General features: G+C 57.9%; 2 protein-coding genes across 5 annotated transcripts in view; both read left to right on the top strand.

Annotated features, from left to right (window-relative positions):
• CAPN5 (calpain 5) overlaps positions 1 to 26,422 on the top strand; it is a 53,190-nt gene that overhangs the window by 13,690 nt on the left and 13,078 nt on the right. For all 4 annotated transcript variants that reach the window (XM_047690266.1, XM_047690269.1, XM_047690267.1 and 1 more), the window contains exons 2-4: positions 2,396 to 2,638; positions 9,319 to 9,450; positions 24,744 to 24,952. In XM_047690266.1, coding sequence (XP_047546222.1) covers positions 2,474 to 2,638; positions 9,319 to 9,450; positions 24,744 to 24,952 — 506 coding nt within the window. In that variant the 5' untranslated portion in view covers positions 2,396 to 2,473. The remainder of the gene's footprint in view (positions 1 to 2,395; positions 2,639 to 9,318; positions 9,451 to 24,743; positions 24,953 to 26,422) is intronic.
• Positions 9,461 to 17,189, top strand: OMP (olfactory marker protein). Its single transcript, XM_047690273.1, has one exon. It carries the CDS (start codon positions 15,008 to 15,010, stop codon positions 15,497 to 15,499), a length of 492 nt encoding a protein of 163 aa, XP_047546229.1. The 5' UTR covers positions 9,461 to 15,007; the 3' UTR covers positions 15,500 to 17,189.

Below are 26,422 nucleotides of genomic sequence, written 5' to 3'. Positions count from 1 at the left end.
TGGGCTCTGAACATGGAGTTGCTAGAGCTGATTTCTGGGATCCTGCTCTCAGCTTCCTTGATCTAATTCTTGCAGCTTTAATTGCTTCCTGAGCAGGCCCTTCCGGAAACTGTGATGGTAATAAATCTCCTGGTTGGCCATTTGCCAGAAGCCCAGGGGTTGGCTCTCTCGAGGCTCCCCTCTTCTCTTTCCCTCAGGCCTCTAACACTGGGAGGCTGGGTGAGAGTAGGCCAGGTTCTGGGCCTTCCTGGCCGAGGGATGGCCAGAGACACTAAGTGTGAGGTCACACAGCAGCGGAGCAGGCCCGGTATGGATGTAGAGCAGAAGGTGAGGTTGCCATGTGTCCTTGGCACTCACCAGGCAGGGACCCAAAACCCTCTGATCTCCCTGCCGTCCATCCGGATCCCATACTGACCACCCATCTCAGCTTCTGCCCTTCCTGCTTCTCCCTTTCCCATCAAATCCCTCCCCTTTCACTTCCCGTGAGGCTGGCTCAGTCAGGATGTGTGGCGTTGGACCTTTCTCTGTGCTACAGGATCACTAGGCCAAGATGAAGGCACCAAAGGATGTGGGTTCAATTCCAGACTCTGCCATGAGACGCCACCAAGACTCCTCCCTTCACTTAGCCTCAGTTTTCTTTTCTGAAAAATGGGAACAATGAAAGACTTGGCCAGCACTGTTTGCAAATACTGCACACGGCCCTCTTGCCAGCTGGTGTGCTGGCAGATGCCAGAGGGATGGAGCTTCTCTCTTGGTAGGTAGTGAAAGGTGGCTTGTCTCCTCTTCTCATTCTCCTCCCTCTGGCCTGCCAAGCAGTCTTCTCAGCCTCGGGCTAATTATCATACATCTTCCAGTTAGTTAAAGCAATGTTGTTGTTCCTATTGTGGAGCTGAGGAAATGGGGGCTCAGAGAGGTTGAGTGACCTGTTCAAGGCCACACAGCAGGTGAGAGGTGCAATTGGGACTGGTACCCACATCAGACTTGCTCTCAAACCTGTGTTTACCCCAGGAGCCAGCCTACCTCATTTTGGTTTTTCTCAATGGGGCTGGGAAACCAGGGCCTATGACCCGGTGGGGTGGTAGTTTGCTGCCCTGGGCAGACCCCAGGACCAGCAGACCCAGGGGTGTGGAGCTCTGCCAGCAGCCCAGATGGAGTCTGAGATACGGGGGCTGTGTGTCTGATGTCTGGCCATCTGAGCATCAGTCAGGGCCTCTCAGGGGCAGGCTGGCTGCTGCTTCCCAGCCTGAGCCCTCCTCCCACGGCCTTCCCTGGCCACATCCAGCCCATGTCCCTTGTGTTGGGTTAGCACACGGCTGCCAGCCCAAGGGGGCTGCAGGGAGGCAGCTGACAGGAACAGCCTCCTTCTGTTCTGGGCTCTGTGCAGGGGCTGCACGCGCACGGGGAACCAACCAAGCTGACCCTGCTCTTGGGGCTTCTGGTCTAATGGGCGCCTGCGGTTCTGCTTCCTGGGATGGGAATCTGTGGGAGGGGTGGAGGGAGATGAGGAGTTCAGTGTGGGATGGGTGCCTGTGGGCGCCGGGGGCCCTCATCGGGGTGGGTGGGTTGGCGGAACCGAAGAGAGGTCCAGGCTGAGTATGGGGTCATGAGGCAGGGGAGGTGAGCAGAATACGGCTTGGTGCAGTGCCCCAGGACCAGAGGGAGAGGGAGAGCAGGGATGGGGGAGGGTCAACCAGGGCCGCTGCCCCTCGGGGCCCGGATGAGACTGTTCGGAGATTGTACGGGAGTGAGACTCGGTGAAGTCTGCGAAGTCATCAGGGAGAGTCTGGCGTAGGAGACTGGGAGGCTACAGAGTGAGGGATCTGGGCCTCAGGGGAGGTTAGGTCAGTAGGGTGAAGGGGGCAGTGCTGGAGGGCGGGCCAGGGAATGAATGTGAACAATGGCCACAGGGGGGCGCCCTCCCCACGGGGCAGAAACGGACCTTTAGATGAAGTGGGGAGGGTCTGGAGAAGGGGAGTTTGGAGGCAGTGGCCCTGCTCTCCTGTGGGTGCGACAGCAGCCAGGGAGCTGCTGAGTTGGCCAGGAGTCTGACTCAGCCCTAGGAGGTGTAGGGGGATTTGGGGACAAGGGAAGGAGCAGGCGGGTGCGGCCCTGGAGCCCCGAACACCTTGGGATTGAGCCCATGGCCTGTTGGCCTGGAGGCTGACGTTGCCTCCAAGCATCAGAAGTGAGAGCATTCAGGACGAGGTGTCTGGTGAGTCGGTTCCTGTCCCTGCCATGCTTGTAGCAGCCGTGTCTGTCCCCGCCTCTGAGACTCGGCTCCTGGCCTGAGCGACAGGGTGGAGGGTGCCCACTACCCAAGGCTCCCCTGACTCAGCGGGCGCAAGTCCTCCAGTCTCCAGTAAGTGATGATCTTCTCACCCTCCTGTTGTCCCAGGTACCGCAGGAGCCACCCACGTGCCCACCTCGCTCTCTGCTGCCTTGTGTCGCCCCCCCTGCTGGGGCAGTGGCCACCATGTTCTCGTGTGTGAAGCCCTACGAGGACCAGAACTATTCTGCCCTGAAGCGGGCCTGTCTGCGGAGGAAGGTGCTCTTCGAGGACCCCAACTTCCCGGCCACCGATGACTCGCTGTACTATCAGGGCTCCCCGGGCCCCACGGTCAGGTGGAAGCGGCCCAAGGTCAGTGTCTGGCCACAGCTGGAGCTGAGGGGAATCGGCCCAGTTCCGCCCAGTGTGCAGCGGATAGGCTGGTGGCTGGTCACCCCGAGGCTCCGGGGCGCTGGGAAAACGCAGGGCCCTCCTGCTGTGGGTTTTTGCCCAGACAGGGAGCCGGGCCATCGTCCTCATCCTGGGGCCACCGCCACCTGGCCAGGACCTCGCCTCCTCCCTGGGCCTCAGCTTCCTCACAGGGCAAAAGGAGTGCCCTGGTACCCAAAATAAAACTCAGGGTGGTTTGGGGCTTAAAAACGAGGCAAATGTTTTACTCTAGTACAAGCATAGAGTGACATTCGAACGTAAGCGATTTGCTGATTGTTGTCGTAACGATTCTGAAACGGTCATTTGCCACAAATGAAAAGTATTTATGGTGATGGTTCATCGATACTGATAACAGCAGTAAGAAGTCACAGTGCCCTTGAGGGTTTTGGGGAACCTCCCGAGAGACGGCCTGTGAGCAGGCGTGGCACCGAGCCCGGTGCCCGGCACCAGCAGCGACACCATTACTGTCGAGAGTGGTGAATCTGTGGCATCTGTCTGGCTGCTGCCCAGCCTTGGTCGCTGAGGCTAGAAAGTGTTGAACAGAACTGTTGGGCCTCATGACACAATTTTGTCCACTTTAACCCCAATCCCTGCATGTGAGCGTGGGTGCCCCCGGGACCTAGGTGAGGGGGTGGCTGCTGGCACTGAGTTGGTGACATAGGAGGGATGTTGGTGCAGGGAGCTGTGCTGTGCTCCCTGCCCCATAGTTAGAGGAGGCATCTCGGGGTCAAGGGGGGAGGCACCGTGTGGAAAATATGGGAGACTTGAAACTCTCAGGCTTTTTTGGGACATGGCGGGAACATCAGGGAAGAGGGAGCCTGGGTCCTGTGGTTGGTGGGGCTGGTGTGTCCTGGGGCAGCCGGAGCCCCGGAGGGTGGTTGGAGGCCGGGGGTGGGGGGCACAAGGCTTTCAGCAGGTGTGACAGGGGCAGGTTTGTGTTTTATGAAGTTCCCTCCGACCTCTTGGACATTTTGGGAAAATGGGATTCAGGTTTCGTGTTCCTCTCCTAGGCTGTGATCTCAAGTCCCTTACAACTCAAAAAGCCTGTGTATTTTCTTGGACTGGGGTGTTTGAAAGGTAGAGGAACTGAGGCCAGCAGAGGAGGGCGCATGCCCTAACTGCCCAGGGAGCCGGTAACTGAGCCGGGACGGGACCCAGAAGTCCTGCCTGCCCTGGCCCTCTGCCCAACACCTTGGTTCTCTAGAACTCCCAGGAGCCTCCTGGCCTGGCCATAAGATTCCTGCCTCCCAGGCCCCCTACCCCCACGCCTTCCTCTCTGTCCTTTGTCTGGTGGGTGGGGAAGGAGGCCAGCCTCAAAGGGCCTTTGTGAGGTCTTAGGGGTGTGTGTGTGGGGGGGAGACATTTGAGCTCTCTACCTTCCTCTCACTCCACCCCTTTGCTGCCCTCATCCTGCCCTCTGGCCAGCACGCAGACATTTTAGATCCGTGACTCTGGAAGGAGGCTGGCAAGGCATGGCTGGGGAAGGTTAGGCTCATTGTGGTGAGAGGAGGAAATGCCAGCCTGCCTGGGCTCAGCATTCCCCTGCTGTGTGATCCTGGTGGAGTCACATGCCCTCTCTGGGCTCCTTTCCCTGCCAGAGGAGGAACAGAGCCTCCCTGCCCTGCCTGTGGAGGCTGGTGACAGAGGGCTTGTGGTGGTTGGTGTTGACAGGGAGATACCTGAGTGCACCCCAGGGCTGGTGGTAGGGGATGGGTTTTGGCTTTGGGAGGCGGAATTCAAGGCCAGGGACAGCTGAGGGGGGGTGGGATGAGGAGGTGAGAAGGGGTGGACCAGGGTGTGATGGTGGTTGTGTAAGCAGCCTGCTAGGTGGTGTGGGGTTCGTCCCATGGTCAGGCGGTCAGGACGGCTGGTTGGTGGAGCAGGAAGTCAGGCCCGGCTTGCCCCAGGCGGATGGGACGAGGCCAGCCCAGTGGGGTGACCATTAACTCCCAGCTGCTTGGTCCTTGGCCAGTGAGTTGGAACTTTGTCCTAAGGCAGCTGTGTTTCTATGGAGCCTTACTTCCTGTGGCCTGTGACCTGACTTTATAAATAGAGTGAAAGCCTCTTTCTGGATAGCCCCTGGGAAGGCCTTCTTCACTCCCATCCCACTTTCAGCCCTTCTCTTTAAGTTGCTCAGTGTCATGGTCTCTCTCTTCTTGAGGATCTCAGTCAGGCTCTCTCCCTGCTGGCCTGGTGGCCTTCACTTTGCATTCTCCCAAAATGGAATGTGAAGGCTCGTTTTTGAGCTAGATGAACTTGGCCCCACCTCCCAGGAGGGGCATGGGAGGTGTGACCTTGAATAAGTCACTTCCCCTCCCTTGGCCTCAGTTGCTTCATCTCTAAATGGGGAGACTAACTCTTGCCGATCATGGTTTCTGGTGGTTGAGATGACTCGAGGTATCTGTGGTGTTACACATGGGAGCCAGAGGCCCCGGGTCCCTCTCTCGCCCACCTGCTCCCTGCCATCCCTGATTGGGGATGGAGAGCTGGCCCTGCCTGGAAAGACCCATCTCCTTTGGACTCTGTGGGTGGAGCCAGTCCTCTCCACCTCATTCCCCACCTAGGGCACCTGCCTTGGGCCCACACCCTCGTCCTTCCTCTGGGTTCATTGTTTCTTTGTTCCTTCCAGTTTGGTAAAGGCCTGCTGGCCTCCCCCACAGGCCTGGCCGGGGAGATAAGAGAAGGAGACTGTCAGTCAAGGCCTGTGACTCAGGGGGAAGCCTGAGGGTGGGGACCTGTGAGGGCCTTCCTCCTTTCTCAGGCCAGGGCCTTTGTAGGGGGTCCCTTTTCATCTCTGTGGGAAACGAGTACCCCCTGCCCCATTCAGCACTCTGCCTCTCCTCTTGTCTGGAAATAAGTTTGCAGGTCCTTTGGTGGAACCAAGAAGGGAGCAAGTAGGGGTTCTACAAACAGATGGCAGTTTTAGAGCCTCCCCCCCGGAATTCTCCCCCTAGTGGCCTGGTGGTCCCCAGCCCCCAGTCCTGGGCTCACGTTCATCACACCAGCACCCGGAGAAGACCCCACTCCTTGGCTGTGCTGGAATATAGGCCCCTTTATGCCACGGAACAGATAGTTTCGCTGGGACCGGCCATCTGGGCCTCGGCCCTGCCCGGGAACAATTCCCTTCTGGGCACATGCTCAGAATGCCTTGCAGGACGGGATTGGTGGGGGCGGAGGGGGAGTGTGGGATGGCCGTTCCTCCTGAGAACCTGCCCTTTTTGCCCTGTCCCAGGCAGATGGACTGCTTTCTTCTTGGGCCTTACTGTCCTGGGTCATGGGGTCGGCTCCTGCCGGGATCTTCGATTGCAGGAGGGTGGGAGACGAGGACCCAATGTGCCTGGGTCCGCTGTCTCGGGGCGTGCCTGTTTGTATACTGGGCCTGCACACCCGAAATTCTTGTCGTGCCCTGGAGGCAGACAGTTCTGGGCTATGCCCCGTGTCCAGTGGAACTGGTCTGACGGGCTGAGGGGCCGAGAGGTGAGAGGTGACTGCTGATGTAGAAGGCTGAGCCCCAGAGAGAGGTCCATGGAGCATTAGAGCCGTCACCTCCCAGCCCTGGGAGATGACTTGGTCCAGGGCTCCTTGAAGATGCCTGTTGGGCCCAATCCTGCATGCCACTCTGCCCTCCCTTGTTCCGGGGGAGCCTTCCTGCGGCCCCAGCAGAACCTGCTAGGCCCTGCTCTTGATGCTGGTATAGTGGGCGGAGTTGGGCCTGGGCCCTGTCCTGGAGCTGGTGCGGGTGGGGGTGACCCCGAGTGTGAACAGTGATAGAAGGGAGCACACGTGGCCAGGAGCCCAGGGAGCATGTGTCAGAGGTGGCATGTGTCTCAGTACTGTGGCTGGATCCCATCTTGGGGGGAATTTGGAGTCCCCATTTCTTTCTGGAGACCTCCCTACCCACCGTCCCTCTCCTTGCCTGCTCTGTTGGTGTCACTGCCTCCAGGCAGCCTTCTCTGATCTCTCTCTGGCTTCCTGTTGTCATGGCTGCTGGCTCACATGGAGGGTCATAGTCAGGCTTTTCCTCCTCCAGGGATGGGCCCTCAGGCTGGGAATTTCCCTGACTAGCTCTGTGCGCTGTGCCTACACAATAGCCCAGGAGAGATGGAAGGATAAACACAGGTCTTGAGATCCTGGCCCTCGGGGGAGGGGAGGGTCTGGGCTGCCTCTGACCCCTTGGTCTCATTGCTGTGTATAGTGGGAAGCCCCAAGCTGGGCTGGGGACAGGTGCGGGATTGTGGGGGAGGAAGGATGGCTTTGTGTCATAAGTGGTGCTGACTGCCTGAATTTGAATCTCACTTCACCTCTTCCTCTGTGGCGCTGGGCAAATGACTTCATCTCCCTGTGCCTTGGTTTCCTCATCTGTGAAGCAGGGAAGCCAGTGGTACCTACCTCACAGGGTGGTGTGGCACAATGCTGGGCACAGAGCTGGCGCCCACTCCTTGGGAGCTGTTCGTGTGATTGTCCATGCAGGGTATCCCCGGGTGGCTGCTGGACTCTGGGGCGGGTCCAGGTACCACCAACCTCAGCTCACACTGGCAAGTCTTGTGCCTGCAGGTGGTAGGAAGACGCCCCAGACCCCTACCCCCTCTCGGCTCCCTGCCCAGCTGGAGGCACCCCGCTTCACCTCGGAGGCTCAGGGCAGCACTGAGCCTGGGAGCCAAGACTCCTGACTCCTATACTCAGTCTCTCTTCAGGGGCCAGAGAAGGGTCTGGAGCCAAAGCCCCTTTCCAGGTGCCAGGGCCAGGCTGGGATGGTTGGCCCTGCCCCAGGGGTCAGCCGGAGGTCCCTGCTTAGTAGGGAGGAAACCTAGTCAGGGAGCCCAGCCCACCTGCGTTGTGTCCCATTGTCCCACTTACTGCCATGAGACCTTGGTTGTCACTGGCTCCTGGGCCTCGGCATCCTCCTCTGTGGACCACCGGCCAGTCATGTCTTTCCAGCACCTTGGCTGTGAAGATATGAAGGGTAGGGGTACGAGGAGGTCACCTCCCGTGGTGGCCATGTGGCTGGGGTCCTCCAGGTACGAAGCAGCACCCCCAGTTCCCACCCTGCCCCCCCTTCCAGGGAGGCAGGTGCTAAGTCACAGCTCTCCCTGGCTCCGGGCACTGGTCTGCCTATGGGCCAGGCCCTGGAGAGAAGATAAGAAGGGCCGTGGGGAGGGAGGACAGCTTCTTCCTGCCAGATAGCACTGCTGCTCTGCAAGTTTCCAGCCTCACTGGGTTCCCATGACCTGGGGCAGAATCACTTCGACCCGCAGCATGCCACAGTCTGTATTATGGGGAAGTCACCTTATGGCTTGGCTCTGGGTCACACCGAAGTCCCATCTGGAGCTGTTCACGCCTTCAGGGGGGTTAGGGCCTTCAATCTGGCCCCCCAAAACACTGGTTTTCCCAGGCAGAGGTGGCAACAGGAATCCCAGACGCCTTAGTGAGAACCCCTAGCCGTTTTCCCCTTATCCCCGTGGAGTGCCCGGCTTCTGGGATTTGTGGTGTCCCCACAGCCCTGCAGGGGTATGCCTCCTTTGCACAGGTGAGGAAATGGAGGCTGAGAGAGGCTGAGGCGCTGGCACGAAGTTGCACAGCCAGCAAATGTGTCTTCCTGACTGCTGCCTTCTACTGGCTGCCTGTGGTAGGACCTCAGTAGCTCTTTGTGATGGAGCCAGGCCCAGCTATGTGTGGGGCATATTGTTCAACCTCTCTGGGCCTTGGTTTGCTCATCTGTACAGTGGGCATGGTGCCCACGTCTCAGGATCACGGTGAGGATGGGTCATGGTGCCGGCAGGATGACTGGTGCATGGCAGGCCTGTCTCAGTGTTTACTGCCTCCACCTTGGGGAGTACTCCCTCCCTCTCTCTCAGCTCTGTGGAGTAAAGATGCTTCGGGACACAGGTGGGCACCTGCATGCCCCAAGCAGAGACCTGGACTGGGAAGGGGGAAGGGCACTGCCTTCCTGCCCAGCCCTGTCTCTGCCTGGCCCATTGGACCCACACTGGCCACACAAAAGACCCTCCAGGAGCTCTGCTCGGCATTGCTTGCTGTGTGTCCTTGACAAGTCACTGCCCTTCTCTGAACCTTCATTCCTTGACCATAAACTGGAATAACAACCCCACACTCTTCCATGGGGTTGAGGGTCCAGTGAGACAGCCTGAGGGTGTGCTGGCCCCGGGCCTGGCGTGGTCAGCTCCCTGCCCTTGCCACTCATTCATTCTCTGTGAGTTTGCTGTTTGTTTCTGCCTGGGGTCCCCACCCTCTGTGTGAATGGGGGCCCCTGAGGGTGGGCTGGGGTGGGCACTGCCAGGCTGCTGCTGCTGGGGGAGGATGGGAACTAACCCTTTGCTGGCTGGGGAAGAGCACAGAGGGCAGGCAGAAGGGGGTGCCCCGGAGCCAGTCCCCCAAGCCCTTCCACAGCATCTGTTCACCCTTGAACCTCTGGCCCTGAAGGGCAGACTTCTTCATCCAGGGGAAGGGAGAAGGGCCTTCTGGGTAGCACCCGGGGGGAGCTGGATTCGGAGAAACTGACAGGCCACACTGGGGCCCCCGGTCTGCAAGGAGAGGCGGGCCAATCTCCACACTGGCAGTGAGGTCCGCTCTTGTCTTCTCCGCAGGACATCTGTGAGGACCCCCGCCTCTTTGTGGATGGCATCAGCTCCCACGACCTGCACCAGGGCCAAGTGGGCAACTGCTGGTTTGTGGCGGCCTGCTCGTCACTCGCCTCCCGGGAGTCGCTGTGGCAGAAGGTAAGGCCTGGGGTGGGGCCCTCGCTGCCGGCCCGGGGAGGTGCAGCCTGAGCTGGCAGGTGTGACGTTATGAACGCCTGTGCCGGTGTGGGGTGGGGTGACACCAGGGCTCCCAGCTCTGGCTGAGCAGCAGAATCGCTTTCCCCTCACCTGCCAGCTTAGGTTCTCCAGGGCCGGGTGCTGGGAATCTGTGTGCCTCCCACGGGCATTCTGATATGTCCCCACCTGAATGTTGGGGGCCCACAGTGTCCCTGGAGCCCCCTGGCATTACTGGCGCCTGTGAAATGTGGAAGCTGCCTGAATCGGGTGCAGTGTGCAGCCGCCACTAGCTGGGGCTCTGGAGGCCCCCTGCCAGAACCTGCTGTATAGACTTAGCCAGTCAGTCCTCGACCTTATCTTGGCCTCAGTTTTCTCCCTTGTTCAGCGGGAGTGGTCCAGCTTGTTTTGTTTCATGATTCCTGGTTCCAAGTGCTGATGTTCTGGACCAGCGCCAAGGGCTCATGATGGAAAGAACTGGCTCTAGTCCTGACACTTTGCCCTCTTGTGGTGACACTCAGAAGTGCAGCCCTTTAATCCCACAGGGAGAGCTCCCTTCCTGAGGAGGCGGGGAGGCTGGGGTAAAGGCTGGACTGCTGGTCTGTATAGAATCCATCAGGACAGCATGCGGGTTCCTGTGCTAGCAGATACCAGTCATTGCCCCCTGCTCCTCTCTGCCTTTCCTGCCCTTCCTATTAGGAGCCAGCAGCAGGCCTTACAAGCTCTGGGCATCTCAGCCTGATGGCTTAGGTTGAAGCCCTTGCCTCACCATTTGGTAGCTTTATAATTAGTTCTGTTTACTCATATGAAAAACCAGGATATGAGGGTAGCTCCTTCTTGGAGTTTGTTAGGGCAAAACGGGAAACTGTTCTCAAAGGGCCTATGCAGTGCGGTGCTCAGCGAGTGGGGGCTTCGTTACCCATGTTTTGGTAATTAACATTCATAGAACATGATGGGTATTCCCAGGCAAGCAGGGAGCATCCACCAGCTGTCAGAGGGAGCTGTGCCCTTAGCCGGGGCTGGGACTGTGTGTTAGGTGCCCTACTGTCATGCCTTCTGAACAGGGGTGTGACCTTTCAAAGCCACCCCAGGGTGCGTATCCCTGGGGTCTGGCTCCTGATGGTCCTGGGGGGACCCAGGTGCTGGAGAGCCCTCAGAAAAGGTCACTGCTGCAGCCTGTAGACAGGGGTGATTGTAGATATCCAGGCTGGAAGGGCCTCAGAGAGCCACATGTGGGATCATGTCACTCATGAGCCTCAAAGACCAGAGAGGGCTGGGGCCCAGTGCTGTTCTCTGGATGTAGGGCTGTCCTCGCCGCCCCTGTCTCCAGGCTCCAGGCCCCTTCTCTGAGCCCAGAACAAGGTCTCCCTGCCTCTGAACCCATCTGCAGCTACGTCTGGGGCTGACAGTGGCACTCAGGAATCCTGTAGGGCTGGCCCTAGACTTCCCACCCTGTCCTGTAATCCCTTGTTTACCTGTGGTCTCCCTTCTTGAGGTGAGCTCCCCATGGGCAAAGCGGGCCCAGCTGTATCTTCCCACTGAGCCCAGCAGGATCCTGGCCCAGAGAAGGCTCAAGAAAGTTCTGAGAACCGATTCCCTCCCCAAATTGTTGGATGGAGCTGCTAGCAGCCAGTAGCACCACGGCCGCCGGCCCTCCTACCCTACGCCTCCTGGGCCTTCAGTGGGGCCAGAGCCTGGCTCACCGTGTCCCCTCCTGGGAAACAGGCTCTCTGGTCATTCGTAGGGAGGAGCCTCCACCTCCTGTGTGTCTTGTCCTGGGCCTGGCCTGCGGCAGTGAGTGGAGGAAGGGAGCCGACCCTCAGGCAGGAGGACTGTCACTGAAGCTGTGGCCCATCTGTGTTTATTTGTTGCTGGGTGGGAGCTTCTGCCTGCAGGGGGTCAGGGCACCTGGCCTGGCTGGTCTGGAGGCTTCAAGGACTGGGAGGCAATCTCCAGGAGCTCCGGTCCCTAGGAGGCTGGAGGGAACAAGGTGTTCTCAGCTAATTGCACTCTGCCTCCTGGTGCTGCTGTGGTGATAGGTCCTGGGTCCTAGAAGGAGGAGGGGTGCCCTGGGGAGCTTATTACTGTGCCTTACCTCCCCTCCTGTCCCTGCTGACTGGGCCCTGTTTGTTGTCACCCCTCACTTTTGGGCCTGTTGCCCTGCAGGGCCTCCCCTGCTCCACCCACCGTTTTCTCCATGGAGCAGGGGTGCCCAGCCACTCCCACTCCCCCCCTCCTCCTCACTCTGGGGATGCTGAACCTCGGGACACTGGTGCACAATGCCCGCAATAGGTAGTGCCGCCTCCTCCAGGAAGCCACCCCTTTACCTCTAGTTCTTGATGCAACCTGGGGCTGATGGGCACAGGATTTGAAACCAGCCAGACCTCGGTTGGATGCTTGGTTGGATGCCCTTGCGTGACACTGGGCAAGTCAGGTTCCTTCTCCTTGTCTTGGCATAAACCTGACCTTTCTAGTCCCCAGAGTTGTAGGAGGATAAATGGAGCCTGTGGTGGGGGAGGGCAAGCCTGTGGTATTTAGTGGCAATATACCTGTGTTCAATCCACCTCCCTCCCACCCACCCCTGGGTTCCCCACCTGTCCCTCTGTTCTAGTAGACACTTCTTGGCAGTGGGCCTCTCCCTCTTGTGGGATCCCTGGTAGGGGCGTTATGGTCTGTCCATTCTCTGAGGACGGGACAGTGGATTTCAGGTGACTGGGTTTTATGGGCCAGGAATCAGGATGTGACAGTGGGCTGGAGCATTTGCCATCAGGCCTGGTTCATTCTGGGTGCTCACCTCCCCCAGAGCCTGGTGCAGGCCCGATCCCTGCTCTGAGCCTCGAGCCTCGGGTGCCCCTGGCCAGAGGAGGAAAGCCGAGCAGAAGTGAGTCCCTGGCTGTCTGAGAGTGAAGATTGGGGGGTGGCCGACATGTCCCCCGTTATCTGCGCAGCTCATGCCCGTGAGCTACAGAGCAGGTCATTCAGCCCAGGTAACGGGGCACCAGATGTACCCCACACCATTCCCAACACTGGGGATAGAAGATGTACACAGGTACTGCGTCGCTGAAGGCTTGCTTTAGCCATAAACAACCGGTGTTGGGGTTTACTCTGTTTCCCTCTAGACTGCTTCTCCAGTTGGGGTTCAAGAGGCATTTGCATTGCTTTTCGGTACACAGTTTTGCAGTCACATAGGCAAGTTGGGAACCTGCTCTCCTCCTCTGTTCATTCCTATTCCAGGCTCTAGTGGGTCTTCCCAAGGTGTCCAGTGGCCAAGCAGAGAGCCATGGGTGGCCCTGGACCTGGCCCCACCTGCAGCCTTCTTCCTGCTTTCTCTCCTCCCTTCCCACTCTGGCCTCTCCAGCCCCACCTTTTTGAGGCCCAAGCCCTGGACACCTTCCACCCTCAGCCTCCTCCTGCTGGTCGGCAGCTGGCCCAGGCTGAGCCCAGGCTCTCCCCAGGGTCATATAACCCCTGGGTCTCCCCGGCGTCCTGCAGGTCCAGAGATGAGGTGGGCATTCTCACTCCCCTTGGTGCAGCTTCCAGAACACACCCCCCTACTTGGCAGCCCCTATAGGCTGATGCCCTTGGCTCTCCACCACCCGGCCCTGCCCACCTTGTTGCCATTCCTTGTGGAACAGCTTCTACCCGGGCACCAGGGGCTTGGAGCCTCCAGTCTCCCAGCCTTTTCTGCCCAATGCTGCTGTGTCCCAGGGATTACCACACCCATGTGGCTGACACCCTGCCCTCATCATCCCGTCCTCAGGTCCTGTTTGCGGCTCCATCAGCCTTTACCGTCAGCAGCCTCGGCCTCCTCTCTCCATGGCGGCCACAGCCCATGCCCACATCTGCCCTTCCCGCAGGTGTTCTGCTGAAGGCCCAGTCTCCCTGGCTTCACCTTCCAGGCGTGTCCGTCATCCTGCACTTTAATACACACCTGCCCCTAAACCTCATTTTGGCTTCGGTCAGTGTTTGTGTACTCTCCCCATATGCACATCTTCGCCTCTGGCTGGCGTTGGCCTTGGGCCCTATCACATTAGTTCTCTTCTCAGTGCCATTCATTCATTCAATCATTCAACAAGCGTCTTCTGAGGGCCTCCTATGTGGCAAGCCCTGTTCTAGGTGCCGGCTTAACTCCACAGTAATTCCTCAGCAGTGTTGCTTCCCTCTCTTCTGCCCCTGAAGCTACAGAGTGAAAGGTTCTGGGAGGGTCAGGCAGCTTGAGGTCTCACATCCTCTCGAATGCCCTTGGGGGACTGCCCCCAGCAGCCTCCAGAACTGACCTCATTTGAGATGTTTACAACAGGACCAGCTGCTGGGTGACCTCCTGCTGATCACATGGCCAAGATCCCACTGACTGATTTAGCCTCCATCTAGCAGTTACTATGCTTGTGGTCCACTAGACCCTCCAGATCATTTTCAGTTGTTACACTTTGGCCTGTGCCTCTGTCCTCTTTTCTGTGTGTGGCGTGTCATGGCAGCTTCCCCTTTCCCCTCTCCCCCTCCCTCACATATTCCAGTTCTTCCATTTACTAGAATATGCTAGCTGAGCCCCTGCTTCCACCTCAGCCACTGTAGAACAGATGTCTGTCAGATTCTTTCTCAGCCTCAGGTCTCCTAGGGGGAAACTGAGTCTTGATGTGGATGGAATTAGTGCTGGGATTCATTGGAGAGGAGGCAGGGCCAGTGGACAGGACTCCTGTAGGTCAGTGATTCTCCCAGTCCCTGGACCAGCAGCATCAGCATCCCCCAGGAGGTTGGCAGAAATGCAGATTCCTAGGCCTGGTCAGCCCTGTTCAATCAGAAGCAGTGGGGGTGGAGCCTAGCGATCATGTTCTAGGTCCTGCAGGGGATTCTGATGAGGTCTAAAGTTTGCCAGCAGGGTTAGGTGAGAGATGGAGGTGGCCAGGCTGGTCCTGGCGCTGGGGCTGGACTGGAGGGCTCCCAGGGCCCCTGGGAGGCAGAACGAAGGCCTTGGCGGTTGGGTGTGGAGGGCTGAGGGTGAGGCTGAGCTGAAGGCGAGGTGGCTTCAGGTTCTGGCTAGGGTGGAACCTCTCCCAACAGCAGGCCCGCTCTGTTCCTTGTCCTCCCTCCCCTCCTGCCAGGGGGTCTTGCAGCCTCTCCAGTGCACCCCTGCTCCCAAGCTCCCTCCCCTTCTTACTGCCCCAGGCACCCTCCCTTCTTCACAAACAAGTCCTTCTGTGGGAGTCAGGTTGTCAGGGCTGTTACCACAGCAATTGACATCAGCAGCCTGGTCCCTGAGGAACCTGTCGCCCTCTGCCCGCTGGCTATGCCTCAGTTCCTGCCTCTTGGAGGAGGAGAGAGAAGGTGTGGGGGCCTCCCACCCCCATTTTGAGCACTGGGCAGGGCAGGGCTAGGCTGGGCCTAGGGGCAAGGAGAGGGGAGGGGCCCGGGGAGGGCCAAAGGGTAGGCGGGGCGTCCTCTGGGGCCTCTGGCCCTGGCGGTGAGGCCCCTGCACACAGGGCACACGGGGCTCCTAGGCAGCGTTGCAGCAGCAGCACCCAGCATGGCGGAGGACGGGCCGAAGCAGCCGCAGCTCAGCATGCCCCTGGTCCTGGACCAGGACCTGACCAAGCAGATGCGGCTGCGCGTAGAGAGCCTGAAGCAGCGCGGGGAGAAGCGCCAGGATGGCGAGAAGCTGCTGCGGCCGGCTGAGTCCGTCTACCGCCTGGACTTCGTCCAGCAGCAGAAGCTGCAGTTCGAGCGCTGGGACGTGGTGCTGGACAAGCCGGGCAAGGTCACCATCACGGGCACCTCCCAGAACTGGACACCCGACCTCACCAACCTCATGACGCGCCAGCTGCTGGACCCCGCTGCCATCTTCTGGCGCAAGGAGGACTCGGAGGCCATGGATTGGAACGAGGCCGACGCCCTGGAGTTTGGGGAGCGCCTATCGGATCTGGCCAAGATCCGCAGGGTCATGTACTTCCTCATCACCTTTGGCGAGGGCCTGGAGCCCGCTGACCTCAAGGCCTCTGTGGTTTTTAACCAGCTCTGATGGCTGCTGCTGGCTGCCTCACCCTCCCCATGCCTGCCCGCCACCCCCTCCCCTGCGCGTGCTCCCCTACCCCAGGCGTGTATTGGAGGACATTCTTCTAGCTGCTGATCTGCCCTCAGCATGCCCAGGACCCTCTGAGCCTGTGTGCTTCCTCCTCTCCTTTCCCTGGTGCTGGCATTCCTGCTCCCGTGAGGAGGTTGCAGAGGTCCTGTAGTCTAGAAGCTGACCTGGCTGCCGCTGCTTCTACTGTAGACCATGGAGGCCTGGTGGGGCATGTGCCTTCCCTCTGCTTCGTTGTCCGGAGAGAGACTCGGAGAGACTGACAGAGACAGACACAGAGAAAGAGATCCAAAGCACCAGCCTTCGGGCTTCCTCAGGAGACGGAGAGACAGACGACAGAGCGGCCTCCCTGGGGGATCACTGCTCTCCTGGCCACAGTGCCCTTCGCTGAATCCCAGAGGTGAACAGTGAGCCTGAGGACCCAGGAAGGCACCGCTCCTGGCCCGGGCCTGGCATGGTCCAGGGATGCTTCAGGGGCCCCAGGACTTCAGGCAGCATTGTAGGGGCTGATCTGGGGCAGTGGGGAGCAGCTGGCAGGCTCGAGGCTGTGCTTGCCAGCTCCTGCCCTACTGGGGATGACTTCAGGGGGGTAAGTGGCAGGGAGGGGACATGTGAAAAAGTTACGTAGAGATGCATCTATCTGTACGTGTGCTTATATACTGAGAGAGCGTGCTGTGTTCATGGCTGTGTTCTAGAGCCTGTACCTGTGAGCAAGTCTGATTTTAGATGATCTACTGTGTATTGCCCAATTGGTTCATGGGTGGCCCTTAGTAGAGGCTTGGTCCGGATGACCTTGGGGAGGGGGGCTCCTGAGCTGAGAGCCTCTGAGGTTCATACAGTGAAGCAGGGAACAGCATAGTGAAGGGATTTCCCTCTGCCAGGGGGAAGCAGGAGAGAGGGGTCCAGAGCCCTGGAGCTGGAGTCAATAGATTCTTTGGGACCTCAGTATCCCTGCTGGGATATGAGGTTTTCCCCTGCTCCCTGGGCAGGAAAGGCTCAGGCCCAAGGGGCACCTCAGGAAGTACCCCCAACACTCTGTCTCTAAGCCAGCTCTGGGTGGTTTGTTTTTTTTTTTTTTTTTTGTCAGGAAGAGGCCCATGACACTTTGCTCATGAAGCAGACCCAGCGAGGGCCACAGGGCCCAGCGAACAGACGCACTGGGAGAGGGCGAGAGCCATCCACAGTGGCTGGAGCTGCTGGGAGGGTGAGCCCCATTCGAGGCATGCAAACAGGAGTGGGGTTTGGGAATGGGCATTCTTTAGGTGGGGATTGGCTGTGGTGTTTCTGACTCTCTGCTCGGGGGTCTGTTCCCGGCCAGGCTTGAAGTCCCAGTCTGATGGCCAGTAGGGCCAGCCGGAACCCCAGAGATGGCCCTGCCCTTCGCCTCTCTGCTTGACCTCTCCCTGTAGCTTGGGGGACCCTCTTATGCAGACTGTCTGTACCCTCACCCTGAGCCCCCACATCCACTCCTTGCACTGTGTGTCCCCAATAAAGCCTCTGTGCCCTCACCTCATGGTGTGCAGTGTCTCACCGCGAGCCACCCCTGCCCCTCCCCTCTGACAGCCCTCTCCAGTCCCCGCAGAGCCCTGAGCATCCCCTCCTTGGCCTTTTCCCGCATTCCCACACCCTCCCCCGGCTGCTGTCAGAGATGAGTCCTGGAGCAGTCAAGGGACTGGCCCATGGTCAGACATCAGGATAGAGTTAGAACCAGGTCTCCTGATACTCAGTGGGGTACCAACACCCCTGGCAGGTTTTTCCCCAGGAGCCCCCAGTACGGCCTCTGTCTGAAGCGTGGGGACATGCCGAGGCCACTGAGAGGTGCCATCTGGTCCTCAGCAGGTGGGGCCCAAAGGGGCTGGGTGGGGACGTACCAAGCCACACATAGTCTCCAGGGCCCCTCCCTGGTGGGCTGGCTGGCCAGGGGGCAGACGGGATGGGGAGTGGCAGGGGTGGGGTGGGGCTAGGCCTACATCGCCAGTTTAATGCATGTCCTCAGGCAGCCCCTGCCCCGCTGACCAGACAAGAATGATGTTACTACATCCCTTTAGTGCCCACTTGGCCCTTCTCTAGAGCTCTTTCCCTTGTCATCTCTCTGGAGCTCACTCTGTTTTAGGACAGAGACAAAGAGGCCTGGAGGATGAAGCCATCTGCCTAAAGTCACAGAAGGCGTGGAGGGGACAAAGGAGGTGGCTGTGTTTGGACCAGGCTCTGGGTCTGCGGCCCCCTCGGGTGGGCAGGGGGAGGCCTGCTTCTTCCCAGTGATGGAGGTCACATCTTGCTTCAAGGGCCACACTTGAGGTTTTGACTAGGAATGACTGTTTCTTCAAAAGGCTCCATACAACCAGATCTCACTTCCTAGTCCTCCACCCAGGAGCCCTCCCCAGAGCAACTGTGGCCATCTTGTTTCCCTTCCCGAGCCCTGCCCTTCCAGCCCTGGCCTCCATCCACTCCTGAAGATCCCTGTGGAAGGGGTGGGGGCAACAGAGCCCAGCCCTTCCACTCCTGCTCCCCTCCCTAGCTTGACAGCCGACACTGGGCTGGGAGGATGCCAGGAGTGGGAAACAAGGACCCATTTTCCATGGAACCCACAGGAAACCGTAGAGAGAAGAGACCTGCTGTCTCCTGAGCTTCTTCCTCCCACTGAGGAAGCGCGTGCCGTGCTGAGGGGCCTACCACTGACCACCTGTGTGACCCTGTTGGCAGGGACTAACGATGATGCCTCCTTGTATGGCGGCCCTTGTGAAGTCTGAATGGGTTCATGTTAGTGAAACTCTCAGGGCCTCAGGAAGTGGCCACACAGCACCATCTCTCCATTTGCTCTTCGTGACTCTCCCAGTCACTTGAGACACACGGTCTTTTCAGTTATTTTGAGAGGATTGTCAGGAGAACCTATTTACAGAGGAGCAGTGCAGTGGGTTTCCTGAGGTAGCCCAGCAGTCCAGTGCTTCTGGGAGCAGGTGGTGTGGGGTGGAGGGACGGACAGGGGCCAGGCCTGGCCCTGGTTGGAGTGGACGAGAGGGCATGGATTCTCCTGTGCCATCATCACCAGGCTCAGGATGGCCCAGCAGAGGGGATCTTTAGCCCGCATGGTGTAGCTGGGCAGCCCAGCAGGAGGGGGCCTGCCCCGACCCTGGAGTCCTGCCCTGATCCTGGAGTCCTGCCCGGGTCTCTGAGCGTACGGCTGGCCCTGTGGATGGGAAACCCCAGACCCCTGCAGATGCATCACATCCTCACTCTGCGTGGGGAGCGACAGGGCTCTGCTTTCCCAAGGGTGTAGGGAGTAGGGTTGGGGGACCCAAGCTTCCTGACCTCTTCCCGTCATGGCCTCTGAAACCTGGGAATTTGAGACTCTTGCAATCAGAAGCTGAGAACTGAGGAGCTTCAGGTGCTTGAAACCAGGAACCCTCTATTTTACCCACCTGACTTGGGTAACACAGGCACCACCCGCCCCCTGCAGCCCTTCAGACCTCAGCCCTACCGGCCTTGGGCGGAAATGCCCCCAGCTGGCCCTCTGGGCTCCCAGGCAGAGATCTGTGACAGTGCCTTCCCTGTGCCATGCTTGCATGCACGCTGACACTCACAGACACGTGATGCCCGTGTGCACACGCACATACACTGGTGCTCACACACATGCGTGCTGTGTACACCACGTGCACTGGCATTCATGCACTCACACACTCAATGCAGGCGTGTCCCACTGGCTCAGAGTCTGAGGGGGATTTGAGCCGGGAGTGCTCCAGGCCCTGGGGCCCCATGGTGCCTGCCTTGCCTGAGCTTTCTGGGCTGATTCTGTAGTGGGTGCCAGGGGCTTTCCAAATCCTCCATAGTCCTTGCCTTGCTACCAGCTCAGCCTAAGTATGTGCGTTGAGCCCTCAGGCCTCTCTTTTCCCATCTGCGTGGGGGGGGCTGTTGCTGAGGTTCCCCTTGGGAGGGAAGCTGCCCAGGTCACCTGAGCCCCTTGCCAGCCCCAGGGTTTGCAGGACGTTGTGTGGGCGCATGCACTTGTCCTGTGTTCCCCAGCGGGATGAGCCCTCCTCACAGGTGTCTCCACAGTTAAGGGCTCCATGTGAGCCCTCCACAGTTAAGGTGACACCCCCAAAGCCACTGTCAGTCCTGGGCCTCCCAGCAGCCCTGGGGTAGGGGAGGCAGAGGCCGGCACTGAGGCTCAGAGTGGCGGCCAGTTGAAGCGAAGTCCCGGCCATGCAGTGTGGTTGGGCAGGGGTCCAGTAGCGGCTGCAAGGTCACTGGTTGGACAGGGCCCTGCTGCGGCTGGCACTTGGAGACTTTTCTTCCACAAAGACTTGTCCAGCTGGGGAGCCGACCTCTCTATGCAGGGCATGGGGGGGATCTGGGGGTGAGTGGGGCTCAGCCCCGCCCTCCAGAAGCTCCTTTCTGGAAAGGGAAAGAGGCTGCCCTGGGAGCACCAGGCCCGGAGAGCCCTGCATACTGCTGCTCAGCTCACCCCCCGAGGGACAAGGAAGGTACCGGAGAGGGAGCCACGTGTGCAGAGCCGAGGTGGCCTCAAGCATCAGGGGTGTAGATATTCTGGGAGCCTGAGGTGGGAGGCAGTATTGGGGGGTGAGGCCGAGAGGGTCAGCAGAGCCTCAGGGCTGTGACTGCTGGGCCAGGGAGCTGGTGGCCCTGGGAATGGGGCGTTTTAGCTGGAGCCAACATGGGAGGAGAGAGATGGCTTACTGTGCTCCCTGCTGCCCGTCCCTCCACCTCAACAACTGTCAGCTCACTGCCACTCTTGTTTTCCTCTTATTCCCCTCCCCCGACGCCCTCCAGGCAACATATCATTTCATCTGTAAATATTTCCCAGTGCATCTCTGGGTAATAAGGGGTCGCCAAAAACAAAATAAAATAAAACAAAAACAAAACTCTGTAACCGCAATATTAGAACAACTAAAATATTTTCACATTTCATGGTAATTCCCTCATAGCATCAAACGCCCAGTAGGAGTTTTGGTTTCCAATTTCTACCATAAATGTCTGTGTATGTGTGTTTTAATTTTATTTAAATTCAATTAACCAACATAGAGTACACCATTAGTATCAGATATAGTGTTAAATAATTCATCAGTTACTTCTAACACCCAGCGCTCATCACATCACGTGCCCTCCTTAATGCCCCTCACCTAGCAACCCCATTCCCCCCACCTCTCTCCTTCCTCAACCCTCAGTTTGTTTCCTTTAGTTAAGAGTTTCCATTGATTTTTCTCCCTTCCCGATAAGTCCCCATTAGTTTTCCCTCCCTTCCCCTATGACCCTCTGAGCTGAGCTGTTTCTATATCATACATGAGTAAAACCACATGGTAAGTCTTTCTCAGACTTAGTTCACTCAGCATTATCCCCTCCAGTTCCACCCACATCGACGCAAATGGTAAGTATTCATCCTTTCTGATGGCTGAGTAATATTCTGTTGTGAGTATATATCACACCTTCTTTATCCATTCACCTATCTGTGGACATCCCGGCTCTTTCCAGTTTGGCTATTGTGGACATTGGTATGAACGTTGGGGTGTAGGCGGCCCTTCGGATCACTGCATATATTACAAAGCTGTGACCATCAAGGCGGTATGGTACTGGCACAAAACAGACACATAGATCAATGGAACAGAATAGAGAACCCAGACACGGACCCTCATTTTCTCTATTTTTTGAGTGTCTTCTATTTTACTGATTCCTGCTATCTTTATTCTTTCTTTCCCTTTACTTGGTGAAATTTTTTTTCTAGACTCTTGAGGTAGAAATTTCTTCAATATTAAACCTTTTCTTCCATCCATCGTTGGCTTGGTTTTCATGGTGGTGTTTCAAGTGTTCTCTCTGCCCCCCATTTCCTGTAAGCGCGGACCTCCCCTAGTGGTTCTGTGAGGTTCAGGCACAAGTTTTTGGCATGCTTCACAGGAGACCTTGCATACCTCTCTCACGAGGTACGTGATGGCTGCTCGTCTCTCTTTTTCGTGATGTTAGAAGCCGTCCATGACCATTGCTAAATCCATTATTTGCCAGTGGTCGTAAAATGATGAGAGTCTCATATTCTAGTCTCTTCCTCATTTCTGAAGCTCATCTCCAGATACAAACCTCCCTTCATCTGCTGTTCTTGGTTCCCCACTGGCCCAGTGGGATAAATCCTGATTCTTCCCCTTAATTTTCCAGTTTTAAAAGAAAAACGAGTTGATTCCCAGCTATCCTCCAAGAGTGATTGATGACTTCTTGTTGTGAGTATCATTGTGGTCTCGTAGATGGGAACGTGTCTGATGTGTTTTGATCCATTGCAGTAATTACTCTTACTGATGCTGCACTTGGCCTGTCTCTGGCCAGTGGGAGCCTCTGTAGGTTGGTCTTGGAATCCTGTGATGTGGCCTGAGGGTCTTTGGTTGCTTCCTTGATTCCTGGTATGACTGGACGTGGTGTGGAAGCTTTGAGTTTGAGGGCCTGTATGAGTACACCTTCTTGCACAGTGTCCTCCTCCTCACTCAGGACCCTGCTGGCAGCAGAGGGAGTGTGGGATAAGAAACCAGCCATGCTAGACTCACCGGCCGTGATGTAGGAGGGGAAACTGAGGCCCATGGGGATCCCTGACTCAGGATCTCCAGGCCCTAGAGCCTCATTAGCTGCTTCCTGAGCCACAGAGGGCACAGGGCCAAACCCCAGGTTTGGCTAATGATCCTTCTGCATCCCCAGCAGTAGTCCCAGCGCCCTGTGAGGGCTCCTCTTCCTCCCTCCCCGGCCCCCGTGCAGTCCAGAGCTTTCAGAGCAGGGGGTAGTGGGGGAGGGTGCATGGGCCTGGCTGGTGTGCTCAGCTTCGGACTCCCTATCCCTTGGTGCCCTTGGGCAGCTCCTCATCTCTCCACCTTCCCATCTGTGCAGTGGGGATGATAAGCCACCCTGCATGTGCCCCATTTTTGATACAGCTTTCTGTCCTGAAAGCAAAGGAGAGAGGGTGCTGGGTGCTGGGGCAGAGGCTGGCCTGGGAGGTTTACGAAAGAACACAGAATTGACTGAAAAGGGACCACTGGGCAATGTCGAGTTCTTGCTGGGTTCCAGATGCTGTGCGAGGCCCTGAAGCCCCGAGTGTGAATCCTGCCTCCCTCCCTGGTCCTCATGGGCAACACTGTGCCGGCAACTTCCCATGATATTGCCCTGAGAGGTGGTGGGAAGGGCAGCGGGGGGCGGCTGAGCGAAGAGCCCGGTCTGTGTCTGGCCTCGGGCAGACCTCCGCCACTGGCAGCTTCGTTTGCTGGGTCTCCAGTGTCGCACAGGGACCGTTTGTCTTTGCCAACATCCCTGTTGATGGTAAGAGGTGTGTAAACAAAAACCCTCTTAATGAGTGTGGGGGTTGGGGAATGGCTTTTGGCTGAAGTGTCTGTGCACAGGCTGGTCTGGGCCTTGGGGTTTATGGCCTCCTGATGCATCTCTGGTTTCTCAGCCTGGATGCCTGCATGCCCACCCCCATCCCTGAGGGTGGTTTTCTTCCAGAAGGAGCTGCCCATGGTCCCAGCCCCTGCCTTGGTCCCATTGTGGGGAGGGCCAGAAAGTCACCTGACTCTAGGGTGCGGGGATTTCCCTTCTCTGTCCACCTCCTGCTGCCCAGATTTGCCTCTTTCCACCAGACTAGAGGCCTCCTGAGGGCAGGGACCATAGCTGATTCACCTGGGTCCTAAGTGTCAGCACAGGTCCCCTGCAGAGTGGTCTGCAAGTCACAAGTCTGAATCCTGGTTTCAAACCCAGGTCTGTCTGACTCCAAAGAATGTGTGATTTCTGACTGTGTGACCCTGGGCAAATTGCTTGCCCTCTCTGAACTTCAGGGTTTTTTAGCTGTAAAGGAGGGATAGATGATAATAATCTATGCACAGGGTTATTGTGCGAATTAAACTGAGATAATCTGTGGTGGTTGCAGACGTGGCACCTGGCGTGTCCCAGATGTTCCATAAATAATATTGTTAGAGACCCAATCAATGCCTGTGAATTTTTTTTTTTTAAAGATTTTATTTATTTGTCAGAGAGGGAGAGAGAGCAAGCACAGGTAGACAGAATGGCAGGCAGAGGCAGAGGGAGAAGCAGGCTCCTGCTGAGCAAGGAGCCCGATGCGGGACTCGATCCCAGGACGGTGGAATCATGACCTGAGCCGAAGGCAGCTGCTTAACCAACTGAGCCACCCAGGTGTCCCAATGCCTGTGAATTTTAACACCTGTTGATCGAGCACCATCTCTGGGCCAGGCCCTGGACAAGGTGCTGGGCATATGGCAGTGACCAGGCCTGATGTCTTGCTGCCCTCAGAGAGCTAGACTTCCAGTGCTAATAACAGAATTGAGCGGGGTGACACATGCTTGTTTAGTTATAATTGTGGTAATGGTCCCCGAGGAGAAGGGCCAGGGGCCATGAATTGGACAGATGGGGTCCTAGCCTAGTCTGAAAGGTCAAGGAGGGCTTCCTGGAGGAGGAAGTGGGTCCTAAAGGGCAAGTGAGAATCAGCTGAGTGAACAGGAGAAGGAAGAGCAAGTGCAAAGTTCCTGAGCAGAGAGAGCCTGGAGCAGGGAGCAGGGGCTGAGCCGGTAGAAAAGCCAGCCCGGAAGTTGGTGGCGGGACAGCGCACCTTAAGGATTTGGACTCACTTTCCAGGGAGGTGACATGATCAGAAAGATAGATCACTGTGCTGCTGTGTGGGCCAAGGGCACGTGTGGCGGCTGGTGCTGTTAGAGGGTTCTGGGCTGGGAAGTGGGGGCTGGTCAGGCTGGCGCCAGGGGCAGACGGGAGATGGATTTTAGCAGAATGTAGGAGCTCAGATTGCCCAGGTAGGATGGACTGAGGTAAAAGGAGGGGCCGCTCAGGCTGGACTGGGTGCTGGCAGCGCCAGTCACCAGATGGGGGCTGGGAGGGATGTGGTGTGTTTCTGAGTGGGGAGGACGCAGAGGGAGGCACCAGAAAGGGTACAGGAAGCTCCTAGAGTCTTAGAGTGACAGCTGGCAGGAGCCTACACCTAACCACTGCAGAGAAGGGAAACTGAGGCCTAGAGATGAGAAGTGTGCACCCAAGTCCCATGCTCGTTCATGGCAGAGATAGGGACAGGACCTTTCTCCTTTCTCCTTTGATTCCCTCCAGGCAGCCGGCCCCCTCTGTGCCCTCAGGAAGCCAGATGTGACCCGCACTGTGTTCCCGTCCTGTCCCCTTTCCTGTCCAGGTCATCCCAGACTGGAAGGAGCAGGAGTGGGACCCTGAGAAACCCAATGCCTATGCAGGCATCTTCCACTTCCACTTCTGGCGCTTCGGGGAGTGGGTGGACGTGGTCATCGACGACCGGCTGCCCACGGTCAACAACCAGCTCATCTACTGCCATTCCAGCTCTCGCAACGAGTTCTGGTGTGCCCTCGTGGAGAAGGCCTATGCCAAGTAGGTACAGGCAGGGGGCCGGTGGGTGGGGGGCCAGCCTGGGGCAGCTCGGCTTCCAGACTCTGCGGGGCTGCGCCTCCAGCCCGCGCTCCCGGCACAGGGAGGCGAGGGGCTGCTTCAAAGTCACACAGCGCGCTCAGAGCCTGGGAACCCAGGGCATGGCCAGCTGAGCCTGCACTGTGGCCGGGGCCGGGGGCAGGGACAGGGAGACCTGGACTGTAGGTCTTTTATCCCCAAAACCTATCCTATCCCCAAAACCCACCCATGCAGGGAAGAATAGCTTCTCCTTATTCTCTCTGAGAGGGCCGAGCCAGCACTCACATTCGGGTTGCTGGGTTTTCCTCTCAGATCCAAACTGCCAGGCCCTCCGTGACAGCCTGGCTGGGATGTGGGCTCTCAGAGCCCTGGCTGGTTGTGGAGCATGGGCCCTCCCTGCCCTTTGGGCTCCCCTTCGTCCACTCATCCATCTGTCTACCTGACTGACAGTCCGTCTGTTCTGTCTCCACCGACCCCCACTCCTGCTCTGTGCCAGGCCCTGTGTCCCCAGCACGGGCCCCAGCGAAAGCTGGCCGAGCTGTGGAGGGCTTTGGGGCAGAGTGACCTGCTCAGGCCCCTGCAGGTCAGGGGCAGGGCTGGGGCAGGAGGGAGAGTGGGGTCGGAGACCAGCCCACAGGCTCTGTGGGAACCTCTCCCTGGTTCCGCCTCCCAGATCCACCTGTTGGTCTCCTTGGACTATCTGTGTGTGTGTGTGTGTGTGTGTGTGTGTGTGAGACAGGAAAAAGAAAGACACCAACTTTCAACATCAAAAACAAACTCAAGAAAACACAACATTGACAGATTCCATTTTCAGTCCAAAGGGAGCCAGTCTCGCCCCCTGGTGGGCCCCGAGTCTCCAGGGCCCTAGCTGCGGGGCGGGGATGTGGGGGGGTTTGGCGGGGGGCTTCCCTTTCTGGGAGTGCCCCTCACTAGCCCCTCAGTAGCAGCTTCTGCTTCGGTCTCTGCGCCTGTCTATTCCCGCTGGGTCCTATAAGCGGAATCCTACAGTATTTACCCTTTCGTGTCTGGTTTTTTTCTCGGCGCGCGATGCTGTCCGTGCTCACTTCCGTTGCGGCATGCCGGCGTGTCCTTCCTGTCTAGAGCGGCACAGAATTCCCTTGCGTGGATAGGCCCCACTTCGTTTCTCCATTCATCTGTCGGTGGACTCGGGTCGTTTCCACCTTGGGCTGTGGCGAACATACCGTGTGAACGTGGGTGTGCAGGTGTCCCAACGAGTCTCTGCTCTCAGCTCTTCGCAGTGTACACCTGGGAGTGAGCTGCGGGATCTCATGGGAGTTCTGTGTTTGAATTTTTCAGTGACTGCCCGACTGTCTTCCACAACAGCTGCGCTATTCATGCTTGCTTGCTTTTTCATTTATTTACTTTTAAAATTGTAAAATGAATGCGTGTCTCTTATAGCAGATCCAGCAAATA

This window comes from Lutra lutra, chromosome 10 (assembly GCF_902655055.1).
Source record: "Lutra lutra chromosome 10, mLutLut1.2, whole genome shotgun sequence".
Lineage (NCBI taxonomy): Eukaryota > Metazoa > Chordata > Mammalia > Carnivora > Mustelidae > Lutra > Lutra lutra.
The sequence above is the reverse complement of the archived record's forward strand: the minus strand, read 5'-3'. Positions and strand labels throughout refer to the sequence as shown.